This window comes from Muntiacus reevesi, chromosome 3 (genome assembly GCF_963930625.1).
Source record: "Muntiacus reevesi chromosome 3, mMunRee1.1, whole genome shotgun sequence".
Classification (NCBI taxonomy): domain Eukaryota; kingdom Metazoa; phylum Chordata; class Mammalia; order Artiodactyla; family Cervidae; genus Muntiacus; species Muntiacus reevesi.
The window spans coordinates 100,973,968-100,995,201 of NC_089251.1; the positions used below are offsets into that span (position 1 = coordinate 100,973,968).

At 45.5% G+C, this 21,234-nt stretch overlaps 1 protein-coding gene across 2 annotated transcripts in view; it reads left to right on the forward strand.

The window, feature by feature from the left end:
* MERTK (MER proto-oncogene, tyrosine kinase) overlaps positions 1–21,234 on the forward strand; it is a 124,150-nt gene that overhangs the window by 93,323 nt on the left and 9,593 nt on the right. The window contains exons 13-19 of one of the 2 annotated variants that reach the window (XM_065929843.1): positions 843–923; positions 4,798–4,890; positions 7,223–7,341; positions 12,686–12,795; positions 13,941–14,100; positions 14,985–15,121; positions 20,149–20,548. In XM_065929843.1, coding sequence (XP_065785915.1) covers positions 843–923; positions 4,798–4,890; positions 7,223–7,341; positions 12,686–12,795; positions 13,941–14,100; positions 14,985–15,121; positions 20,149–20,548 — 1,100 coding nt within the window. Of the gene's footprint in view, positions 1–842; positions 924–4,797; positions 4,891–7,222; positions 7,342–12,685; positions 12,796–13,940; positions 14,101–14,984; positions 15,122–20,148; positions 21,191–21,234 lie in introns of those variants that run through there. The other variant, XM_065929844.1, reaches the window with a different exon arrangement.

Below are 21,234 nucleotides of genomic sequence, written 5' to 3' on the forward strand. Positions count from 1 at the left end.
TTCTATTTTATAACTTTTAAAATGAAAAATAAACAGTGATTTCTGCAACTCAGATGTGACCTATGAAAAGAGCCTCAGACTTCCCTGGTTGCCCAGTGTTAAAGAATCTGCCTATCGATGCAGGGGTCATGGGTTCAATCCCTGGTCAGGGAAGATCCCACATGCCGCGGGGCAGCTAATCCTGTGTGCCACAACTACTGAGGCCCAAGCTCTGCAACAAGAGAAGCCTCCACAATGAGAAAGCCACCACCACAACTAGAGAAATCCCGAAGACCCAACACAGCCAAAAGCAAACAAATAAATAATAAAATTTTAGAAAGAAAAGAGCCTGTATGAAAAAAGTGTCTTAAAAATATTAATTCCCTTCCATCATTAAAAAGCAGCAGTTCATTGGTTGGCTTACAATACACTTTCAATGTTTTCCTCTAGTTCTTAAGCTTACTATTCTTTGCACCTGCCAAGTTACATAGGAACAAAAGTGAAGATACACATTTCATGTCAAGATCATCTTCAGATGAATGACAGAAGTATTAAGAGTTTGTACTTGATGCATGTCAGTAACAATTTCCAGGTTGTCTTACGGTTTCCTGGATCAGTTATGATGCTTAATAAAGTGATGAACTGAGCTAAGTCTGAGCCAAACAAGCCTGTGACAGGCAGGAGTCTAGTGTACGGCCCGTGCCCTGGGTTGACCAGTGTAGGTGGCCTGGGCTGGCTCTGACCAGCTGTTGTGTGGAGGTCACTCTGGGGTCACATGAAAATAACAGCTCTGGTGCTATCCCACTTTTGTGGGCAGGAAAGATTTTGCACAAGGTCAATATAGATGTTGTTTTATTTCACAGGAGAGTTTGGGTCTGTCATGGAAGGAAATCTTAATCAGGAAGATGGGACCTCTCAGAAGGTGGCTGTGAAAACCATGAAGTGTGAGTTAACCCTGATTGTTCTAGGGTGGGCAGCTATTTCAGTATCTGGTGCTTCATCAGGCCAGTGATGGGTGATGGAGCTCATATGTCAGGATCCCTGTCAAGTCACAGAGGGAGAGCTACTATGATGAACTGTTCATGCCCGCATCTTATATTCTTTTCTTTTTTAACATTTTGTTTATTTATGTATTTATTATTGAAGTATTGTTGATTTATGGGCTTCCCAGGTGGTGCTAGTGGTAAAGAAACTGCCTGCAATGCAGGAGACAAGAGTTTGATCCCTGGGATGAGAAGATCCCCCGGGGAAAGGAATGGCAACCCACTCCAGTACTCTTGCCTGGAGAATCCCCATGAGCAGAAGAGCCTGGTGGGCTCCAGTCCATGGGTCACAGAGAGTCAGACACGCCTGAGCCACTGAGCATGCACGCACACAGTGGGTCTCCAGTGTTTCAGGCACACAGCAAAATGACTCAGTCACACAGATATATTTTTGCATATTCTTTACACTTGTCAAGGAGGGGGAAGTTTGCCTCTCCACCCATCTTAAGTTCTCATGGCTGGCCTAATAATAAAATTGACACAGGACAGATTAAAAGGAGAAAAACATAAATTTTAATTCATGCCCAGGGAGATCTCATAGAAATGGGACTTACAAAGTGGCCAAAGGAGGCAGTGTGTAAATGTTTTAGAGAAACAACAAAACTGTGAGGAAATGACAGGACAAAGAAACTTGAGTTTGAGATGTCCAATTAAGTGAAGAATCCAAACAGAGTTTGGGCTTGGGGTAGTCAATTTAAAGACCTATCAAGGTTTGTTTATACAGACTTCTTCAACCTGAATTCCTATCCCTGGTGATAAGGATGTCCTTCATCTTTCACGTGAGAGGTCTATTTCCTGCTTTCAGGAAGACAGAAAGGAGGGTCAGAGCGTCCCTCTTGCATTCGCCGTTTCCTAAGTAACTGCAATTCAGAATAATCAGTATGCCATTGTGGCATATTTTGGGATGTTTACTCTCTACCTCCCTGCCTCTGTCACCTAGTAGAGATAATGATTCCAAAGTAAGGCATGAATTTCCAAGGTAGGGTGGATCTGGTAGCAGCATCTGACCCTAGGGGTCATTCTGGCTTAGCTCAGTGGATTCACTTCCTCACTTGAGGGTGGCTGTGGGTCTGCAGGAAGCTGTGGGCTGCCTGGAAGGCAGGATTCCCAGAGAGAGGAGAAGTGTTCTTTGATAAAAGGCATAGGAAGGAGAGCTGTGATCATAAACTACAGTCTTCAAGTGAACCCAGAAGAGTGAGGGCATCTAGGTCAGGAAGGGCCTGAAAAGTCATCACAGAGTCTGTTTCCAACCCATGAGTGGTAAAGCACTGTTAAGAGTCTTCAGCCAATGAGGAACAAGAGTAGATGACGTTCTGGAATGTTCACTTTGGTTGCAGTGTGGAGGAGGGGGACTATTAATACAGCGTTGACAAAAATAGTGAGAGATGCCAATTAGAACACTCCAGAATCTGTGCTGGTGTCCAGGGAGACACGGGCTCAATTCCTGAGTTGGGAAGATCCCCTGGAGAAGGAAATGGCAAGCCGCTCCAGTATTCTTGCCTGGAAATTTCCATGCACAGAGGAGCCTGACAGGCTACAGTCCATGGGGTCGCCAAGAGTCGGACACAGCTGAGCAACTGAACGTGCACAGGCCTTCCCTGGTGGTCCAGTGATGAAGACTCTGTGCCTCCACTGCAGGGGCACAGATTCAGTCCCTGAGGGATCTCTGGTCAGGGGACTAAGGTCCCACGTGCCATGCAGTGTGGCCACAAAATAAATAAATAAATAAAAGTACATTTTAAGAAAAGAATGAAAGAGAATAGACAATTAGGGTAATCTGTATAATTGCATCCATGCTAATGATCAAAGATTGAAAGCCCAGTCTCTGGCCTCCAAGTCACACACTCATCTATATTGGCCTGGAGGGCTTGGACCACAGAGGAGGGTTTTGCCCACCAACATAGTTGGTTGTTTGGGGCAAAGTTGGCAGACATTTCTTGGTTTGCTTTGATAGTGGGATTAACATATATTAAGCCCGTAGGAGGTACAGACTCTGTACTACGTGCTCTTATATGTGACTCCAGCCAACACTCCACTCCTGTTATGTGCATTCCCTAAGGTGTGCCGGCTTTATGTTTGATTTTTTTTCCTGTTTTTTTGGTAGGGGTGCACCCTGCAAGATTTGCAGAATCTTAGTTCCACAACCAGTGATTGAACCAGGGCCCTTAGCAGTGAAAGCTCAGAATCCTAACCACTGGACCACCTGGGAATTCCCTATGGTTGATTTTAATTGTGGCGGCTCAGTGGTAAAGAATCCTCCTGCCAATGCAGGAGACGTGGGTTCAACCCCTGGGTCAGGGGAAAATCCCCCAGAGGAGGGAATGACAAACTGCTCCAGTATTCTTGCCTAGGAAATCCCATAGACAGAGGCTACAGTCCATGGGGTTGCAAAAAGCCAGACACAATGTAGCAACTAAAAAAGCAACATAACACAAAATACATCATCCTAAGAATCTTTTAAGTTTACAGTTTAGAGACATTGAGTACATTCATATTCTGTGCAACCATCACCACCATCCACCTCCATGACTTTTTCACCTCACAAAACTGAACTCCATACCCATTAAAGAACAACCCCCATTCTCCCCACCCCTTCTTGCTCCTGGCACTCACCATTCAACTTTCTGTGAATTGGACTTCTCTAAATACCTCACAAAAGTGGAATCATACAGTATTTGTCCTTGTGTGACTGGCTTATTTCACTTAGCCTAACTATAGAATTTTAGATGTCTCTTTTGAGTTGGCTTGATTCCAGAAACTTGGTATGAAAGTGCATCTAGTTCACAAGGCAGAGTTGGGCAACCAGACTTGCAAGAAATGTGCTGAGAGAGAGAAGCAATTTGTTCTTTTTTTGAGGCAAAAATCATTGCAACAGACCAGTTGGATTCGATTTTAGGTGGTGTTTTTTTTGTTGTTTGTTTTTTGCTCTTAATAATCAGTTCCATTCAGTTGCTCAGTCATGTCCGACTCTTTGCGACTCCACGGACTGCAGCACCCCAAGCTTCCCTGTCCATCACCAACTCCCAGAGCTTGCTCATACTCATGTCCATTGAGTCGGTGATGCCACCTAAATATCTCATCCTCTGTTGTCCTCTTCTCCTCCTGCCTTCAGTCTTTCCCAGCATCAGGGTCTTTTCCAATGAGTCATTTCTTCGCACCAGATGGCCAAAGTATTGGCATTTCAGCTTCAGCATCAGTCCTTCCAGTGAATATTCGGGACTAATTTCCTTTAGGATTGACTGGTTTGATCTCTTAATTCTTAGAATGGTTTTAGATTTATAGAAGGGGGTTTTCCTGGTGGCTCTAGCAGTAAAGAATCCACCTGCCAATGCAGGAGACATGGGTTTGATCCCTAGGTCAAGAAGATCCGCAGGAGAAGGACATGGCAACCCACTCCAGTATTGCCTGGGAAATCCCATGGACAGAGGGGCCTGGTGGACTCCAGTCCAACAGGGTCACAAAGGGTCAGACACAACTTAGCGAGTAAACGGCAATGGGTTACATTAGGGTTCAACGTGTGTCGTATGTTCTGTAGGTTTTGACAAATGCATTATGTCCTGTGTCCACCATTCCAGGGCCACACAGAAGTTTCACCTCCTTAAAATCCCCATACGCAACCTATTCACCCCTCCCCCAACCAGTCCCTGCAACCACTCTTACTGTCACTATCATTTTGCCTTTTCCTGATTTTACTTTTAAAGAATAAAATTGCTATTCCTCTTTCCCCTTCTCTGAGTAATAACTCATGGCTAACCTTTTCCATCTTTTCTTTTAGTGGACAACTTTTCGCAGCGAGAGATTGAGGAATTTCTCAGTGAGGCCGCGTGCATGAAAGACTTCAACCATCCGAACGTCATTCGGCTCCTAGGTACTCAGGGAAATGCAGCATTGGGGGGCCGGAGGCCTCGGCTGGTACACTCTGGGCCAAAGCAAAAATCTCTGGGGCAGATAAACGTTATGTTTTGTATAACCCCAGAGTACTTTATAACACTGGGTTTTTGCAAATTCCCTGGCAATCAGGTGGTTAGGACTCAGCAATTCCTGTGCAGAAGGCCTGGGTTCAATCCCTGGTTGGGGAACTAATATCCTGCAAAAAAAAAAAAAAAAAAAGAGTTGGATTTTTCTCTCAAAAGACTTTTTATGGTTACATTTTTCTGCCTGGTTGTAAAAATAGGCCTGAATTTCCTGGACACCAGTGAACTCAGGAATGTTTAGTTCCACAGAATCCTAAGCTGCCGTGGATTAAAATAGCCTCAATTACCTCCCGCCCCCAACCCCCGCCCTTACAAGGCTTCCCTGATGGCTCGGTAAAGAATCTGCCTGCAATTCAGGAGATCTGGGTTCACTCCCTGGGTCGGGAAGATTCCCTGGAGAAGGAAACAGCTCCTCCAGTATTCTCCCAGTCCAGCATTCTTGCCTGAAGAATCCCATGGACAGAGGAGCCTGGCGGGCTACATTCCATGGGATCGAAAAAGAGTCAGACATGATGTAGCCCTTAAACCACCACTACTACCCCACTTACAAGACGTGAAAGCTGGCTATGCTATAATTTGTCTTGATTTGAGGTTGCACATGAATCAAATGCTAGTAGGGTAAAACTGTAAATTAGACAAATTCCATAGATCATCTTCGAAAAACAATTTTTCTTAAAACTTTTTTTGGCCCCACCAAGTGACATACAGGATCTTAGTTCCCCTCAGGGATTTAATCTGCTCCCTGCAGTGTAAGCTTAGTAGTAGTAACCACTGGACCACCAGGAAAGTCCCAAGAAACAGTTTGTAAATCAATTGAATTAAGTCCCACGAAATTTGTCAACATAGATCCCAAGAAATGTGGCTTCCCAGGTGGCTCAGACTGTAAGGAATTTGCCTGCAATGAGAGAGACCTGGATTCAACCCTGGGTCAGCAAGATCCTCTGGAGGAGGCATGGCAACCCACTCCAGTATTCTGGCCTGGAGAATCCCATGGACAGAGGAGCCTGGCGGGCTACAGTCCCTGACTGTACAGGCTACAGGCTCCTGACAGTGGTCGCAGAGAGTCAGACATGACAGAGCAGCTAAGCACAGCACACACCAAGAAATCAGTACTTGAAAATATATTAAAAATTTTTTAACATGTTAATTTCTTGGGGTCTATGTTGGCAGTTTCATGGGATTTGAGTCAGTGATTTAACAATGAGAATTTGGTTTTGTGACACCATTTACTAAGAAATACTCAGTGGAGAGCTGGTCCCAAGTGGTTGGTGTGTGATGCTCTTCCATGAGGGGAGAGCAACCTAAAAATAATTGAATGTTCTGCTGACTTCTTTTTTGGCTGTCCTTTGACTTGACAAATGCTATATTCTTGGGGGAATTTTCAGTGTTTATTATGATGGACACTGCCAGAGAGATGGGAAAACTAGTGTTTGGAGACAGTGTTGTGTCAGAGAAACTACTGTTGCTCATTTGTAGCTATTGACTTCAGCAGTCTGAGGACAACGGTGCTTAGTCATTGTACGACCACGTGCAAGAGCTTTGCAAGCCTGATCTCAGGTGACAGACAGACGCTGATTCTAGCATCTGTGACAAATGGTGTGGAGCTTTTCCTGTGTATAACTGTTAACATTTAGAGACGTGGATTTTACCTATGGGCCCTCAGAATTAATTTTTCCAATAGTTTTAAGTATTTGGTTGCAGGGGACTTAATATGATTGATTATTTAACCATCATCTGAAACTAGTTAGCCCTCGAATTCTACTGTGGTCACCTCGCCCTCAGTTTGACTCCGTATAACAAAAATCAATGAGTTTCTACAGCTATACTTGTTTTTTTTGTTTAGTCACTAAGTCGTGTCTGACTCTTTTGCGACCCCATGGACTGTAGCTCACCAGGCTCCTCTGTCCATGGGATTTCTCAGGCAAGAATACTGGAGTGGGTTGCCATATCCTTCTCCATCGCTGTTCTTGGTATTGATTAATTTTTTGAGAACTTTCATGCAAAGATTAGCACTAGTCTGAAAGAAAAAAAAAAACCAAGAAGTGGACCCCTGTGTGTGTTCTATATTCTAGGACACAGAGTGTGTGAGTTATGAGTGTTTTGTTTTGTTTTTTTAACCATTAATTTGAGAGCGCATGGTTTCAATTACCCAGCGCTCCTGCAGCGCGTTTTCTGCTCACTGGGAACAAGGGCTCTTTGTAACTTACTCTCTGGTTTTAATTCCAGGCGTATGTATAGAAATGAGCCCTCAGGGCATCCCTAGGCCCATGGTGATTTTACCCTTCATGAAATACGGAGATCTGCACACCTACCTCCTCTATTCCCGACTGGAGACAGGACCAAAGGTAATTCATCACCCCATTGCCTGAACAGTACTCAGGGCTCCCGCGACAGGGCCGGGACAACCTCAGTGTTTAACCTAGAAGGTGAAGCAGGGAGGAGGGGACACTGGGCTTTGTCCAGTGCTCACTGCAGGCCCTGGAGGTTGATGTAGGGTGTTCGTTGTCCCAGCAGGCCTGCCCACAGGTTTCATTATCCTCATCTTATGTGGGGGAGAAGCCAGCTGGGAGGGAGCTGAGTGGGCCCCTCTTGCTATCAGAGTGGCTCTTTCCTTCAAAGTCTTTTGAATTGTTTACTATGAAATCAGCAGATGTTTACTTTTTTTTTTTGGATTGTTTACTTTGAAATCACCAGATGTCGGAGCCATCTCAGTTCCTGGTTGCGCGGAGTTGTTTTTCAGAGAACCCGAGGGGAAATTGGTTACATCCATCTTTCTATTTGTCCTGCGCCCCTCTGTCCTCAGAAAGCATATTAGGAATTGCTGGGCCTGCCTGCCTACCTTCCACGGTTTCCCTGAGAGAGGGGCACCCCCAAGACCCCATAGGGCCAGCCTTGCCCTGAAGCCCCACAGCACAGAGAAACCAAACAGAAACAGGCCCTAGCCTGAAGCGCCTCACCCGCCAGCCCCGGTGGTGGGAGGAGTCCTGATGAGACTGGAGCACGGTGCCTGGGAGCACCGCACGGGGAAGGTCCTCATCCCACAAGACGGGTGGACCTGGAGGGGCAGCCACTTACTGAAACTTTATCGAGACAGCTGGGAGAACCACAAACCTGGGCTTCTCTGGTGGTCTAGTGGTTGAGAATCCACCTGCCAGTGCAGAGGACACGTGTTCCATCCCTGGTCCAGGAAGACCCCATACGCCACGGAGCAACTAAGTCAGTGCTCCACATCTACTGAGCCTGTACCCTTTAGCCTGGCTATAGCCTGGCTGTACCCCACAGCCTCACAACTACTGAAGTCCGTGCAACTAGAGCCCGTGCTTCCAACAAGAGAAGGCACTGCAATGAGAAGCCCCCGCATTACAACAGAGTAGTCCCCGCTCACTGCAGCTAGAGAAAAGCCTGTGCAGCCACGAAGACCCAGAGAAGTCAAAAATAAAGTAAGTAGGGACTTCCCTGGTGGTCCAGCGGTTAAGACTCTGCACTCTCAGGGCAGGCAGCCTGGCTCCCATCCCTGGTTAGGGAACTAGATTCCACCTGTTTCAACTAAAGATCCCATGTTCTGCTACAAAACATCGAAGACTCTGACTGCTGCTACTAAGACATGGCACAGCCAAATAAATAAATACAATACAATTATTTTTAAAAACAAAATAAATCTTAAAAAAAAAAACCATAAAACTTGAGACCAGTTTAGGGAGAACATTTTCTGGAGCCTTCTCTCCTGTACCTTGCTGCCCCTGTTGGTAGTGTATGCAGGTGTTATGGAAACACCAGGAGATTTTTTATTTTCTTTTTCTTGGTTTTGTTCTGTTCTTTTGAGGGATGGTGGAAAGGACCTAAAAGAGAAAGAGTTCCTGCCTTCTTCTGGCTCCCGTGGTGGCCCCAGGCTCATGCCTGTTTTGGTTTTTACTGTTTATGCATTTATTTTTGGTTGTGCTGGGTCTTCGGTGCTGTGTTGGGCTTTCTCTGGTTTCGGTGGGTCGGGGCCACTCTTCCTTGTGGTCCACGAGCTTATTATTGTGATGGTTTCTCTTGCTGCGGAGCACGGGCTGAGGGCATGGCTTCTTTGGTGGCTGTAGCATTTTGAGCTCAGTGGTTGTGTTCATGGGCCTGGGAACACCCGGGCCTCAGTACTCGTGCACACGGGCTTCAGCTGTGTCTCACGGGCCCTGGGACACCCGGGCCTCAGTACTCGTGCACACGGGCTTCAGCTGTGTCTCACGGGCCCTGGGACACCCGGGCCTCAGTACTCCTGGCACACAGGCTTTAGTCGCTCCCTTGAATCTTCCAAGATCAGGGATCAAACCCTTGTCTCCTGTATTGGCATGCGAATTCTCATCCATTGTACCACCAGAGAAGTCCCATCAGTTTTTTATTTTAATGGATCATACTTTCACTGTTTTGTCTGAGGACTCTTTGCCTAACCCTAGGTGTAAGAGATTTTCTTCTATGTTTTCTTCTAAAAATTTGTTTATGTGTTATGTTTAAGTCTATGAGCCATTTTTCATTAATGGGGTGAAATTTAGTCTGTTGCTATTTTGTTTATAGATGACCAGCATCATTTGTGACAAGGCTATCCTTCATCCATTCATTGCTTTTGCACCTTTGTCAAAAATCAACCGTGTACACGTGTAGGTCTGTTTCTGAGTTCTCTGCTCTGTTCCATCAAGCTATGGGCCATCCTTTGCCCTTACCACATCATCGATATTACTGTAGCTTTATTGTCGTAAAATCGGGTAATGTGATTCCTCCAAATTTATCCTACTTTTTCAGAATTGTTTTCACTATTCTAGTTTTGTTGCCCTTCCATGTAAATTCTAAAATCAATTTGTCTGTGTCTGCCAAGAATACTGCTGTCATCTTAGGTTTTTTTGAGCAAAGTTAGTAAAGAAACAAATTGAAAATTAAAAAGTTTTAAAAAAAATAACAAGTAAGGAAACAAGTACACAGCCTTTTACTTGCTAATGAATCATTTCTATTTGCAAAAATACAGGTATATTTCCAATGATGAAAACTCCCAGGTTTTTATAAAAATTTAAGAAGGAGTGTATTTTTATATTTTGCTACCTTATAGCCACAGGTAAAGCTGGAAGTCACAAAATGCTTCATGGGCAAACTAGAAAATCAAGCTTTTATTCAAATCTCTGCTGCCTTATCAGTCAGGTCCTTGGGAATAAATACCTTCTGTTCTCCTAGAGTGGTCTCAGTCACGTGCATGTGCTTTTTCAGCTGGGCCATGTGACAAACTTCTTTGTGTGAGTAGCACCCCTGGTCTTCTGATCCGTGGACACTGGACACTTCTCTATTAATTTAGAACTAATTTAATTCTTTTGTTTTATAGTTGTCAGAGTATAAGCTTTGCACTTCTTTTGTTGAATTTATTCCTAAGAATTTTGTTGTTAATTCTTTTGTAGATGTTTTCTTAATTTCATTTTTGGACAGTTCATTGTTTAGGTCATAGAAATGCAATTGAGTTTTGTATGTCAACCTAGTATCCTGCGACCTTACTGAACTCCTTTACTAGTTTTGCCATACAGTTATCTTTCACAAGATCTTTGGTCACAGTCTGCAGAAATAATGTAGTTGTGCTTGGGAAAAAAAATGACACAAATCAATAGCACCTGATATTCATTATCCTTTCACAGATGTCAGGAGATTTGATATTTCTTAGCACCCAAATCCTTTCCTAGAGATTAGGATATAGAAAACCAAATGCCCAAAATGTACAGAATAGAGGCATGAGGTTTCATGCCTGATTTGCTTACATTTTCTTTAAGGGTGAAGGATAATTAAAGCATTTTTTTATACAGTCTGTGGTTGATGTGTGTCTTAGTTGGGAAATATAAATTATTAAAAATTCAGCGTCTTGGGATTTTCTTGGGTCCTGTGGCTAAGACTTCATGCTCCCAGTGCAGGGGGCGTAGGTTCAATCCCTAGTCAGGGAAGTAGATCCTACATGCCACGGCTAAAGATCCCAAGTGCCACAACTAAGACCTGGCACAGCCAAAATAAATAAATTTTTAAAATAAATAAATAAGTGTTTTAAAAAATTCAGTGTCTTCATCAGTACTTTAGAAGACTCAAGTGCCATAGAGAGTAAGCCGTGACAGTCCAACCCCTTGGGGGAGAATGTATCAAGGATGGACTCATTTATGAGTTCTAGGAACTTGTGAACCCTTCCCTTTAGGGCTCCAATTGCACTAAAAGCTTGGATTACTACACAGAAGTCTTCTGAATCATCACCCTCGTAATCAATCCCAACACGGTAGATTTTCTAACACGCAGTCTGGTTTGATTTTTACAACCTAGGGGAAAAAAATACACACTAGACTGCTCACACTTAAAAGAAAGGCCCCCTAGAGAAACAAAAATGAAAACTCCTAAGTCCTTACTTGTGGTTCTTTGGACCCATGATAAAGAGTAAAGACTCTCTTACTTTCTGTCCAGAAGAAGAAAAGTATCTTTCAAAACATTTTAAAGTGAAATGGTAGCAGATGTGGGTGCATAATTGGAAACAGCTACTTCTTAGAGGGCTTTTTGCCATCCAAACCCTAGACCTTCCCCCACACCCTCCCCAACTGAAACCAGACCTCCCCTCCTTTCCCTTCTTGGCCCCGGCTCAGAAGGATACAAGGATCCCGTTTGACCTTATGACTTGTGAAAAGACTATTACTCACTGTCAGTACTTCTAAAGAAACAATAAAATGTGATGTTTGCAAGAAGTTTTAGGGTTTGCTGGTTTTGTTTGTGTCTTTTCATACCTTTTAAAAACCTAATTTGTGAGGTTGCATGCATGTTCAGTCTCTTAAGTCGTATCTGCCTCTTTGTGACCCCTTTGGCTGTAACCCGCCAGGCTCCTCTGTCCATGGGATTCTCCAGGAAAGAATACTGGAGTGGGTTGCCATGCCCTCCTCCAGGGGATCTTCCTGACCCAGGGACCAAACCCTCGTATCCTGCATCTCCTGCATCAGCAGGCAAATTCTGTACCACTGAGGATCAACGTTAGTGATGTGGAAATTTCCTTGTTTCATGGCCACACTTCTAAGAAATAAAGCCATCATTTTCCCCCTCAAAGGGAAATAACTTGGTTTCCTTTTTAAAAAATAATCTCAGGAATTCCATCAGTTAGGACTTGGCACTTTCACTGCCATGGCCTGTGTTCAATCTCCGTGTTAGTCACTCAGTCATGTCTGACTCTTTGCGACCCCGTGGATTGTAGCCCGCAAGTGTCCTCTGTCCACAGAATCCCCCAGGCAAGAATACTGGAGTGGGTAGCCATTCCCTTCTCCAGGGGATCTTCCCCACCCAGGAACTGAACCTGAGTCTTCTGAATTGCAGGCGGATTCTTTCCCACCTGAGCCACCAGGTAGCCCGTGGGTTCAATCCCTGTTGGGGAATTAAGGTCCTATAAGCTACAAGGGCTTCCCTGGTGGCTCAGGTGGTGAAGAATCTGCCTGCAATGCAGGAGACCTGGGTTCGATTCCTGGGTCAGGAAGATCCTCTGGACAAAGAAATGGCAACCCACTCCAGTATTCTTGCCTGGAAAATCCCATGAATGGAGAAGCTTGGTGGGCCACAGTCCATGGGGTCTCAAAGCGTCAGACACAACTGAGCGACTAGCTTCACGCTGCACAGCGCAACCAAATAATAATAACAGTCTCTCTCCTCATGTCTCCCACCCCCTAGCATATCCCCCTGCAGACACTGCTGAAGTTCATGGTGGACATTGCCCAGGGAATGGAGTATCTGAGCAACAGGAACTTTCTTCACCGAGATTTAGCTGCTCGAAACTGCATGTAAGAGTCCTGGCTCATCCTGGAGGCAGTTGGAACCCCATGGTGGTAGATATTTGTAGGAGTGGCGGGTGGCATGTTGCTGTTAAAATATAGAGGAGGGCTAGATTTGGGAGAGGGACGGTGTGGCTGACTCTGGAGACAGGATTTCTACCACCCTGAGATATGACTGGGTTTTTTGCTTGAGGGTTTTCCCTATCTCTGCTTCCAAGAGTTTGGTTGACTTCTAAAACTTTCCCCTGTGACTTTTTTTTTTTTTTAATTTTTATTGGAGTCTGGTTGAGTTACAGTGTTGTTTTAGTTTCAGATGTATAGCAAAGTGAATCAGTTGTACATATACTTATATATCCACTCTTTTTAAATTATTTTCCCATATAGATAATGACAGAGTATTGAGTAGAGTTCCCTATGCTATGCAGTAGGTCCTTATTAGTTATCACTTTTTATATAGTAGTGTATATACTGTGTGTATATGAATACTTTTTTATTTTCACACTCTTGTGCAGCTCGGAGTCCTAACTGTGACTTTGGGACCCTCCCTGAGTGCCATCAGGTTTTTTGGGATCCAGAATTACATATAAGTCAACTCAGCATGCCTGAGAAATCCCATGGACAGAGGAGCCTGGCAGGCTGCAGTCCATGGAGTCACAAAGAGTCAGGCACGACTTGGTGACTAAACAGCAATCATGAAGACAGTCATGAAAAGCATAACAGTTCTGTCCCTGAGTTTTCACGATGCTGTCTTGTGAAGGAGTTTTGTCCTGAATGCACGAAAACTTTCCTTCTGCAGCAAAGAGATAAGGGCTTACACGAGAACTTTGAAGGTCAGCTTCCCCCTCTCTTCAGTCGGCTTCAGTAGCCATTGTTGATGTTCAGTCGCTCAGTCGTGTCCCACCAGGCTTCTCCGTCCATAGGATTTCCCAGGCAAGAATACTGGAGGGGGTTGCCATTTCCTCCTCCAAGGAATCTTCCTGATTGAACCTGTGTCTCCTGCATTGCAAGCAGATACTTTACCACTGATCCACCGGGGAAGCCCACTTTTTGTACTTATCCTGAATGTTCTCAGTTGCATCAGGCGCAGACCTGGGATTTAAGGCTTTGCCTCTGATGTCGCTGAGGATGTGAACTCCCTCTGTCTCTCTCTGTAGGTTGCGAGATGACATGACTGTCTGTGTGGCGGACTTTGGCCTCTCTAAGAAGATCTACAGCGGTGATTACTATCGCCAGGGCCGCATCGCGAAGATGCCCGTGAAGTGGATCGCCATAGAGAGCCTCGCAGACCGCGTCTACACCAGTAAAAGTGACGTGGTATGTTCAGAGCTCTGATTCGGGCCCTCGCATTGCAAAGATGAAGGCAAGTTGAAAGAACTGACCTCAGCTGGTGCCACAAGACAACTTACTCTTTGATCAACTGAGGATTGGGGCAGGCTCACCCTTCTTTTATCTATTGCTTGATGCTTCAATTCCAGGTGGGACACTAGATTCTGGTAAAGTAGCCTGACATGCAAAGGCCCTTCATTTATCCCCACTTTCCTCTGCTACAATATAGTGACTTATCACCCGCAACTAAGATATTTCAGATTCACATTAAATTAAATGAATTCATCCAATGGCTGTTTGGAACCAAGACGCTGTATAAAAGGTGCTGCATAATGACAGATACCCTTAATCAGAGATTTGGGAGAAAAAAAACAGGGCTTCCCAGGTGTCTCAGTGGTAAAGAACCCGCCTTCCAGTGCAGGAAATGTGGGTTTGATCCTGGGGCCGGGAAGATCCCCTGGAGGAGGAAATGGCAACCCACTCCAGTATCCTTGCCTGGAGAATTCCATGGGCAGAGGAGCCTCGTGGGCTACAGTCCATGGGATGACAAAGAGTTGGACACAATTGAGCCCACATGCAGGAAAAGACAACACTTGCCAACAACAGTAGGAACAGAGCATTAAACAGAGCACTGAAGTGACAGAAGGCTAGACGGCCTTTGTCTCATTTCCCAAACAACTTTAGTAAAAATGGGGAACAGTGACGTTCCAACCCCATGTTGTTGCCGTGTTGGGGGAGCAGCGTGTCTCCAACATAATTGTCAGCTTTGTGCACCATCACCAGGGCTCTAAGGAAATGACCTTTCCCAATGAAAAAGTCCATTCAGCCTTTCTGGAAAGACTTGAGTCCTCACGCTGTTGCTTTGTCCTCAGTGGGCATTTGGCGTGACCATGTGGGAAATAGCCACACGAGGAATGACCCCCTACCCCGGAGTCCAGAACCATGAGATATATGACTATCTTCTCCACGGCCACCGGCTGAAGCAGCCCGAGGACTGCCTGGATGAATTGTGAGTCAGTTGCTCTCCATCTTGGGGCAGCCGGCAAAGAGCTGGGGACACACAGCCGCTGGGGTGGGGCCGCTTACGTGTAAGGTGGGTGTGGGCAGAGGGGGACACGCACAGGCATCAGGACCAGACCCTCCTGTGGTGGGGAGGTGGCACGTGCTCGTCTCCAGGGACCCTCACGTGCTTTCAAGGCCTATAGTCACCTCTAGGAAACGCAGTTGGCCTTCTGTACGGGTGGAGGCAGAACCCGCAGATAAAGAAAGCCAAGTGTAAGGGACTTGAGCGTCTGCAGGTTTTGGTGTCCACTGGGCTTCAGAAAACAATTTGTCATGGATATGATGGAGGACTGTAAATCCTACAGATATACAGGCTGACTTCACAGTGCATGGGGTACTTGAATGATTCACTGCTCTCTGTCTTTTCAAGAAAGGTCAGCTTTTTTTTTTTTTTAATTTTTTTTTATTAGTTGGAGGCTAATTACTTCACAACATTTCAGTGGGTTTTGTCATACATTGACATGAATCAGCCATGGAGTTACACGTATTCCCCATCCCGATCCCCCCTCCCACCTCCCTCTCTACTCGATTCCTCTGGGTCTTCCCAGTGCACCAGGCCCGAGCACTTGTCTCACGCATCCCACCTGGGCTGGTGATCTGTTTCACTATAGATAACATACATGCTGTTCTTTCAAAACATCCCACCCTCACCTTCTCCCACAGAGTTCGAAAGGTCAGCTTTAGCTATAAGAGTGGGGACAACACTTGGTCGCAGCGCTCGGGCTACTCTGCGGCGGCTTCTGCTCTTGTGGAGCGTGGGCTGGAGAGCTCAGGCTCAGTAGTGGTGGCACACAAGATCGTCCTTGCAGTGTGTGGGCTTCTTCTTGTGGGCTTAGCTACCTCGCAGTGTGTGGGATCTTAGTTCTCCAACCAGGGTCTAACCTGTGTTCCTGCACTGGCAGGTGGATTCTTAACCACTGGACCACCAGGGAAGCCCCTTTGCAGATTTTATAGAAATAATTTCCTGTGGCATTCTCACCATGTTTAACAAGAACTTTTCGGGACCGGGGACCTGCGTGGGCTCCATCATGGAATGCCTTGCCGGGCTGCTAGGGCAGGTGGGCCTGTGCAGGACCCTCCCCCCCCCAACACACACACACACAGACACACTCACACTCACACGCTGGCTCTGCTTTCTCACACCCCTGAGAACACCCCTGTCAGTTTGCTCGTGGGCCTCCAACATCCCATCTCAGCCAAACAAAAGGAAGCTTTTTTGATCAGAGCCTTACTCTGCTTGGAGGTGGTGGTGGCGATTATGGTTGTAAATCCATAAAATTTACAACAGAAACAGAAAACCCAAGCCCTTTACAAGAAAATCATGAAATCCTAATTTAATTAGATCTGAGGTTTCATGGTTGTTTCTGCAAGGGCCACGTGAATGAAATGTTTGCTTCTGCAAATGAGGAAGACCTTTCCATGAAGCAATGTTGACTAGAGCATTTTGTGGCTGTTTCTTTCTTGGCTTCTCTTGTGCTCCAGGAGAAGTTGATTATCTGAGCTCTCAGCAAGGTCTAAGCTGTGTGACATTGTGGTTTCAGATGATTCACGCAGAGCCAAGGCGAGGGAATGCTGAGTCGGTTTTCTGAGAGATTCTGTAGTGAAAGCCTCAGTGTCAGCAATGCCAGCTGGCTGGGCAGCCGGATGAAGCTGTGGTCTCTGTGCCCTGACTGGCCTTTCACGCCACTGCGGGCCTGCAGAGGCTCTGGTGAGCCAGGCCTGCTTCCCAGGTCCCCTCTAGAGTCTGGATGCTGGGAACAACAGTTGTCCAGTCCCAGTTTTAGACTTCACTTCTTATTCCAGTTCCCTTGCTGTTCCAACCATATCTTCAGTTGTTTCTCTTGCTATTGTTCAGTCGCTAAGTTGTTTCCAACTCTTTGTGACCCCATGGACAGGCTTCTCTGTCCTTCACCATCTCCTGGAGTTTGCTCAAACTCATGTCCATTGAGTCAGTGATGCCATCCAACCGTCTCATCCTCTGCCACCCTGTTCTCACCCTGCCCTCAATCTTTCCCAGCATCAGGGTCTTTTCCAGTTAGTTGGCTCTTCAAATCAGGTGGTCAAAATATTGGAGCAGTTACTTCCTCTACTGAAGCCTCGACCCTAAAAGTCATCCTTGATGGTTGGAATCAACTTCTTTCGAACTCCTATGTATGATGATATTTTGACCTCTTGCCATGAATTACAAATGTTCTAATGGCATCTATCAATAGAATAGTGAATCTTTTCAAGAATGTTTTCAATTTACTTTGCTCAGATTCATCAAAGAAATCTCTATCCACAGCAGCTATAGCGTTATAGAATGTATTTCTTGAGTATTAAGACTTGAAAATCTAAATTACTCCTTGATACATGGGCTATAGTATGATATTGTGTTAGCCGGCAGAAAATAGCATAAATCTTGTACATCTCCATCAGAGCTCTTGGGTCATCAGGTACATTGTCAATGAGCAGGATTATTTTTAAAGGACTCTATTTCTCTGAGCAATTGATCTCAACAGTGGGCTGAAAATATTCAGTAAACCACACTATAAACAGATGTGCTGTCATGTAGGCTTTGTCATTCCATGTATAGAGCACAGGCAGAGCAGATTTAGGGTAATTCTCCAGGGCCCCAGGACTTTTGGAATGGTAAAAAAAAGAAAAACAACCCACTGGTTTCCACTTAAAGTCATCTGCTAATTGCATTAGTTCCAAACAAGAGAATCAGTCTGTCCCTTGAAGCTTTGAAGCCAGGCCGTGATTTCTGCCTTCTGGCTATGGAAGTCCTGGATGGCGTCTTCTTCCAATCAGGACTATTTTGTCAACTCTGAAAATCTGTTGTTTGGTTCAGTCATCTTCATTCACTGTCCGAGCTACATCTTCTGTGTAGCTGTAGCTTCTACATAACACTGCTGCTTCACTCTACACTTTTATATTATGGAGACAGCTTCTTTTCTAAAACCTCAGGTTAGCTTCAAACTTTTCTTCTGCAACTTCCTTACCTCTCAGCCTTCATAGAATTGAAGAGAGTTAGGGGCTTGCTCTGAATTCGGTTTTGGCTTAAGGGAATGCTGCGGCTGGTTTGATTTTCTATCCAGACCACTGAAACTCTTCCGTATCAGCAATAAGGCTGTTTTGCTTTCTCATCATTCATGTGTTCCCTGGAGCAGCACTTTCAGTTTCCTTCAAGAATTTTTCCTTTGCTTTCACAACTTGGCTAACTGTTTGGCCCAAGAGGCTTCTGGCCTGTCTTGGCTTTCATTCTTGACATGCCTTCCTCACTAAGTTTAATCATATCTAGCTTTTGATTTAAAGCAAGAGACGTGTGACTCTTCCTTGCACTTGAACACTTAGGGGCCATTGCTCGGTTATTAATAGCTTAATTTCAATATTGTTATATCTCAGGGAAGAGAGAGGTCCAAGGAGAGGGAATGGCACCGAGGAATAGCCAGTGGGTAGAGCTGTCAGAACATACACAACATCCATTGATTAAATCTGCCGTCTTCCATGGGTACAGTTTGAGGCATCTCAAAAGTATTATAAGAGTAACATCAAAGAACACTGAATCATAGGTCACCCTAACAAACAATAATAATGAAAAAGTTTGAAATATTGTGAGAATTATCAGACTGTGACACAGTCTAATGTTGTTGGGAAAATGGTGCCAACAGACTTGCTCACCATGCCACAAACCTTCAATTTGTAAAACCCAGGGACTTCCCTTGCAGTCCAGTGGCCAAGACTCCGTGCTCCCAATGCAAAGGGTCTGGGTTTGAGCCCTGGTCAGGGAACTAGAGCCTGCATGCCACAACTAAAGATCCCATGTGCTGCCACGAAGACTGAAAATCTTTGTGCCACAGCTAAGACCCAGTGCAACCAAATAAACCAATAAAAATTTTTAATTTGTAAAAAAACCCCAGTATCTTGAAGTGTGATAAAATGAAATGCAAGAAGAGTGTGGCTTTATGCCTGTGGGGGAAAAAGTGCAATAAAACAGTGTCTGCTTGTGCTATCAAACCACTGAAGCCCAGGGCTGGGCAGGGTCTAGAGTGGTCACACTTGCGGGAACCTAGGCACAGTGACATCATAGAGCATGTAAATGAATGAGCAGTTCAGGTCCTTCTTCCCTGTAAGAGTGCACTGGCTATCCTTTCTCCTGTCTGCCTCTTTTCATCACCCCCAGGATCCTAGCGTATCCTTTGGGTGGCATCCAAACCTACTTTTCTTAAAATTATCATCTGAAAAAAAAAGAATTATCATCTGATCATGAAAATGCTCCTAAACACAGTCTTTCCATAGTCCCCCATTTGCCCAGAGAGTAGAAGCCAGGTGCACGAGGGTCTGACCGATGACAGGCGGGACAGCTTAGTGGTTAGGAACATGGGCTGGGGCACCAGACACTCCTCAGTGTGGGTCAGTTTCCCCATCAAACTAGGGAGGGCCAAGCATCACCCTGTCCGGAGCCTTGTCTATAAAATGGGTTTAACAGTACTTGTGTAGGCATGTGTGTTGCTGCCAAGCTAACATGTCTAAAAGTACCTTAAATGACAGCTGTTAGGTAGTAAATACTACGGGTCAGTCATCATTCATTTTACTAGAGAGGACAGAACTCACGGGCAAGAGCAGGGACGCCCGTGTCTGAATGGCCGTGCATGGCTGCTTCATGGAGCAGCGGCAGATGGCCAAGACGTAGCAGCCCCACACATGCCCGAAGCTGCAGCCGCCCCAAATCAGGGGCTGTCCCAGTGCAGGGCTCACCTGTTGCGGTCATAGCACTGCCCTCATGGTTCACACACCTGTCCACCCCAACCCACCTCTTGACTTCATTCCTCGAGCCTCCCAGGACCTAGAACGATGGTGAGTGTAGAGCCAGGACACTGACCCCTCCATCCCCAAGCCCCTCCATTCCCTCCTTTGTGGGACAATTGAATGGTTGGCACATGGGCTCTGGGTGCTGCTCTGAGGAGGTCACACACTCTTCTTCGCCTCCAGGTATGAAATCATGCACTCGTGCTGGAGAGCTGAGCCCCTGGACCGCCCCACCTTTTCAGTGCTGAGATTGCAGCTAGAAAAGCTCTTAGAGAGTCTGCCTGCGGTTGGGGACAAAGCCGATGTCATTTATGTCAACACGCAGTTTCCAGAGAGTGGGGAGGGCCGGGCTGAGGGCTCGCCACTGGCCCAGCTGGACTTAAGCATCGATCCCGACTCCATCACTGCTTCCTGCACGCCCAGCGCCACCATCAGCGTGGTCACCGCAGAAGTTCATGAGCACAGACCTCAGGAGCAACGGTACATCCTGAATGGGGGCAATGAGGGATGGGAAGAGCCAGCTCTGGCTTCCCCCGCCACAGGAACAGCGGAGAAGAACCGGGTTTTACCGGAGGACCCACTGGTAAGGAATGGGGTCTCTTGGTCCCAGTCCAGCACGTTGCCCTCGGGGACCTCAGGGCCGGATGAACTTTTATTTGCTGATGACTCCTCGGAAGGCTCAGAACTCCTCATGTGAGGAGAGCTGAGACACTGCTCCCAAACCCTGGAAATTCCTACTTTAAGACCCTTGATTTTTTTTGTATTTGTCTTCCTTAACAAGTAAATGCCCCAGCCGGAAAGCACCACGTGAATGTTGTCAAGTAAGTCATCATTGTTTAAAGTACATAATATATATTTATTTAAAGAGATAGTATCTATATGTATATGGTGGAAAGAGACAAAGATATTCTATTTTAATAAAAGATGACTTATATCATGTCACTTTTCTAGCATATCGTAACATTTAAGCCGTAACAGCCTCATCTCTACGGCAGTTCCTGGATGTTAACATTGGCACAAAGTTTTTTTTTTAAGTTTTTTGTCTTTTTCATGACTATTAAATATTTGTAAAATGAAATGCCCTATATTCCATTGCTTCTGGTCTTAAGAAAAATCTGGTGTTGCCACCTGAATCATGTATTTGATAAGAGTGATTCATGTTTAAAGTTTTATAACTAATGAATTCTCTGATCTGGCTTCCTAATAAAATATGAATGAGGAAGAATGTGTGGTACTTACTTGAGACTTGGGAGGATATGGTCACTGGCT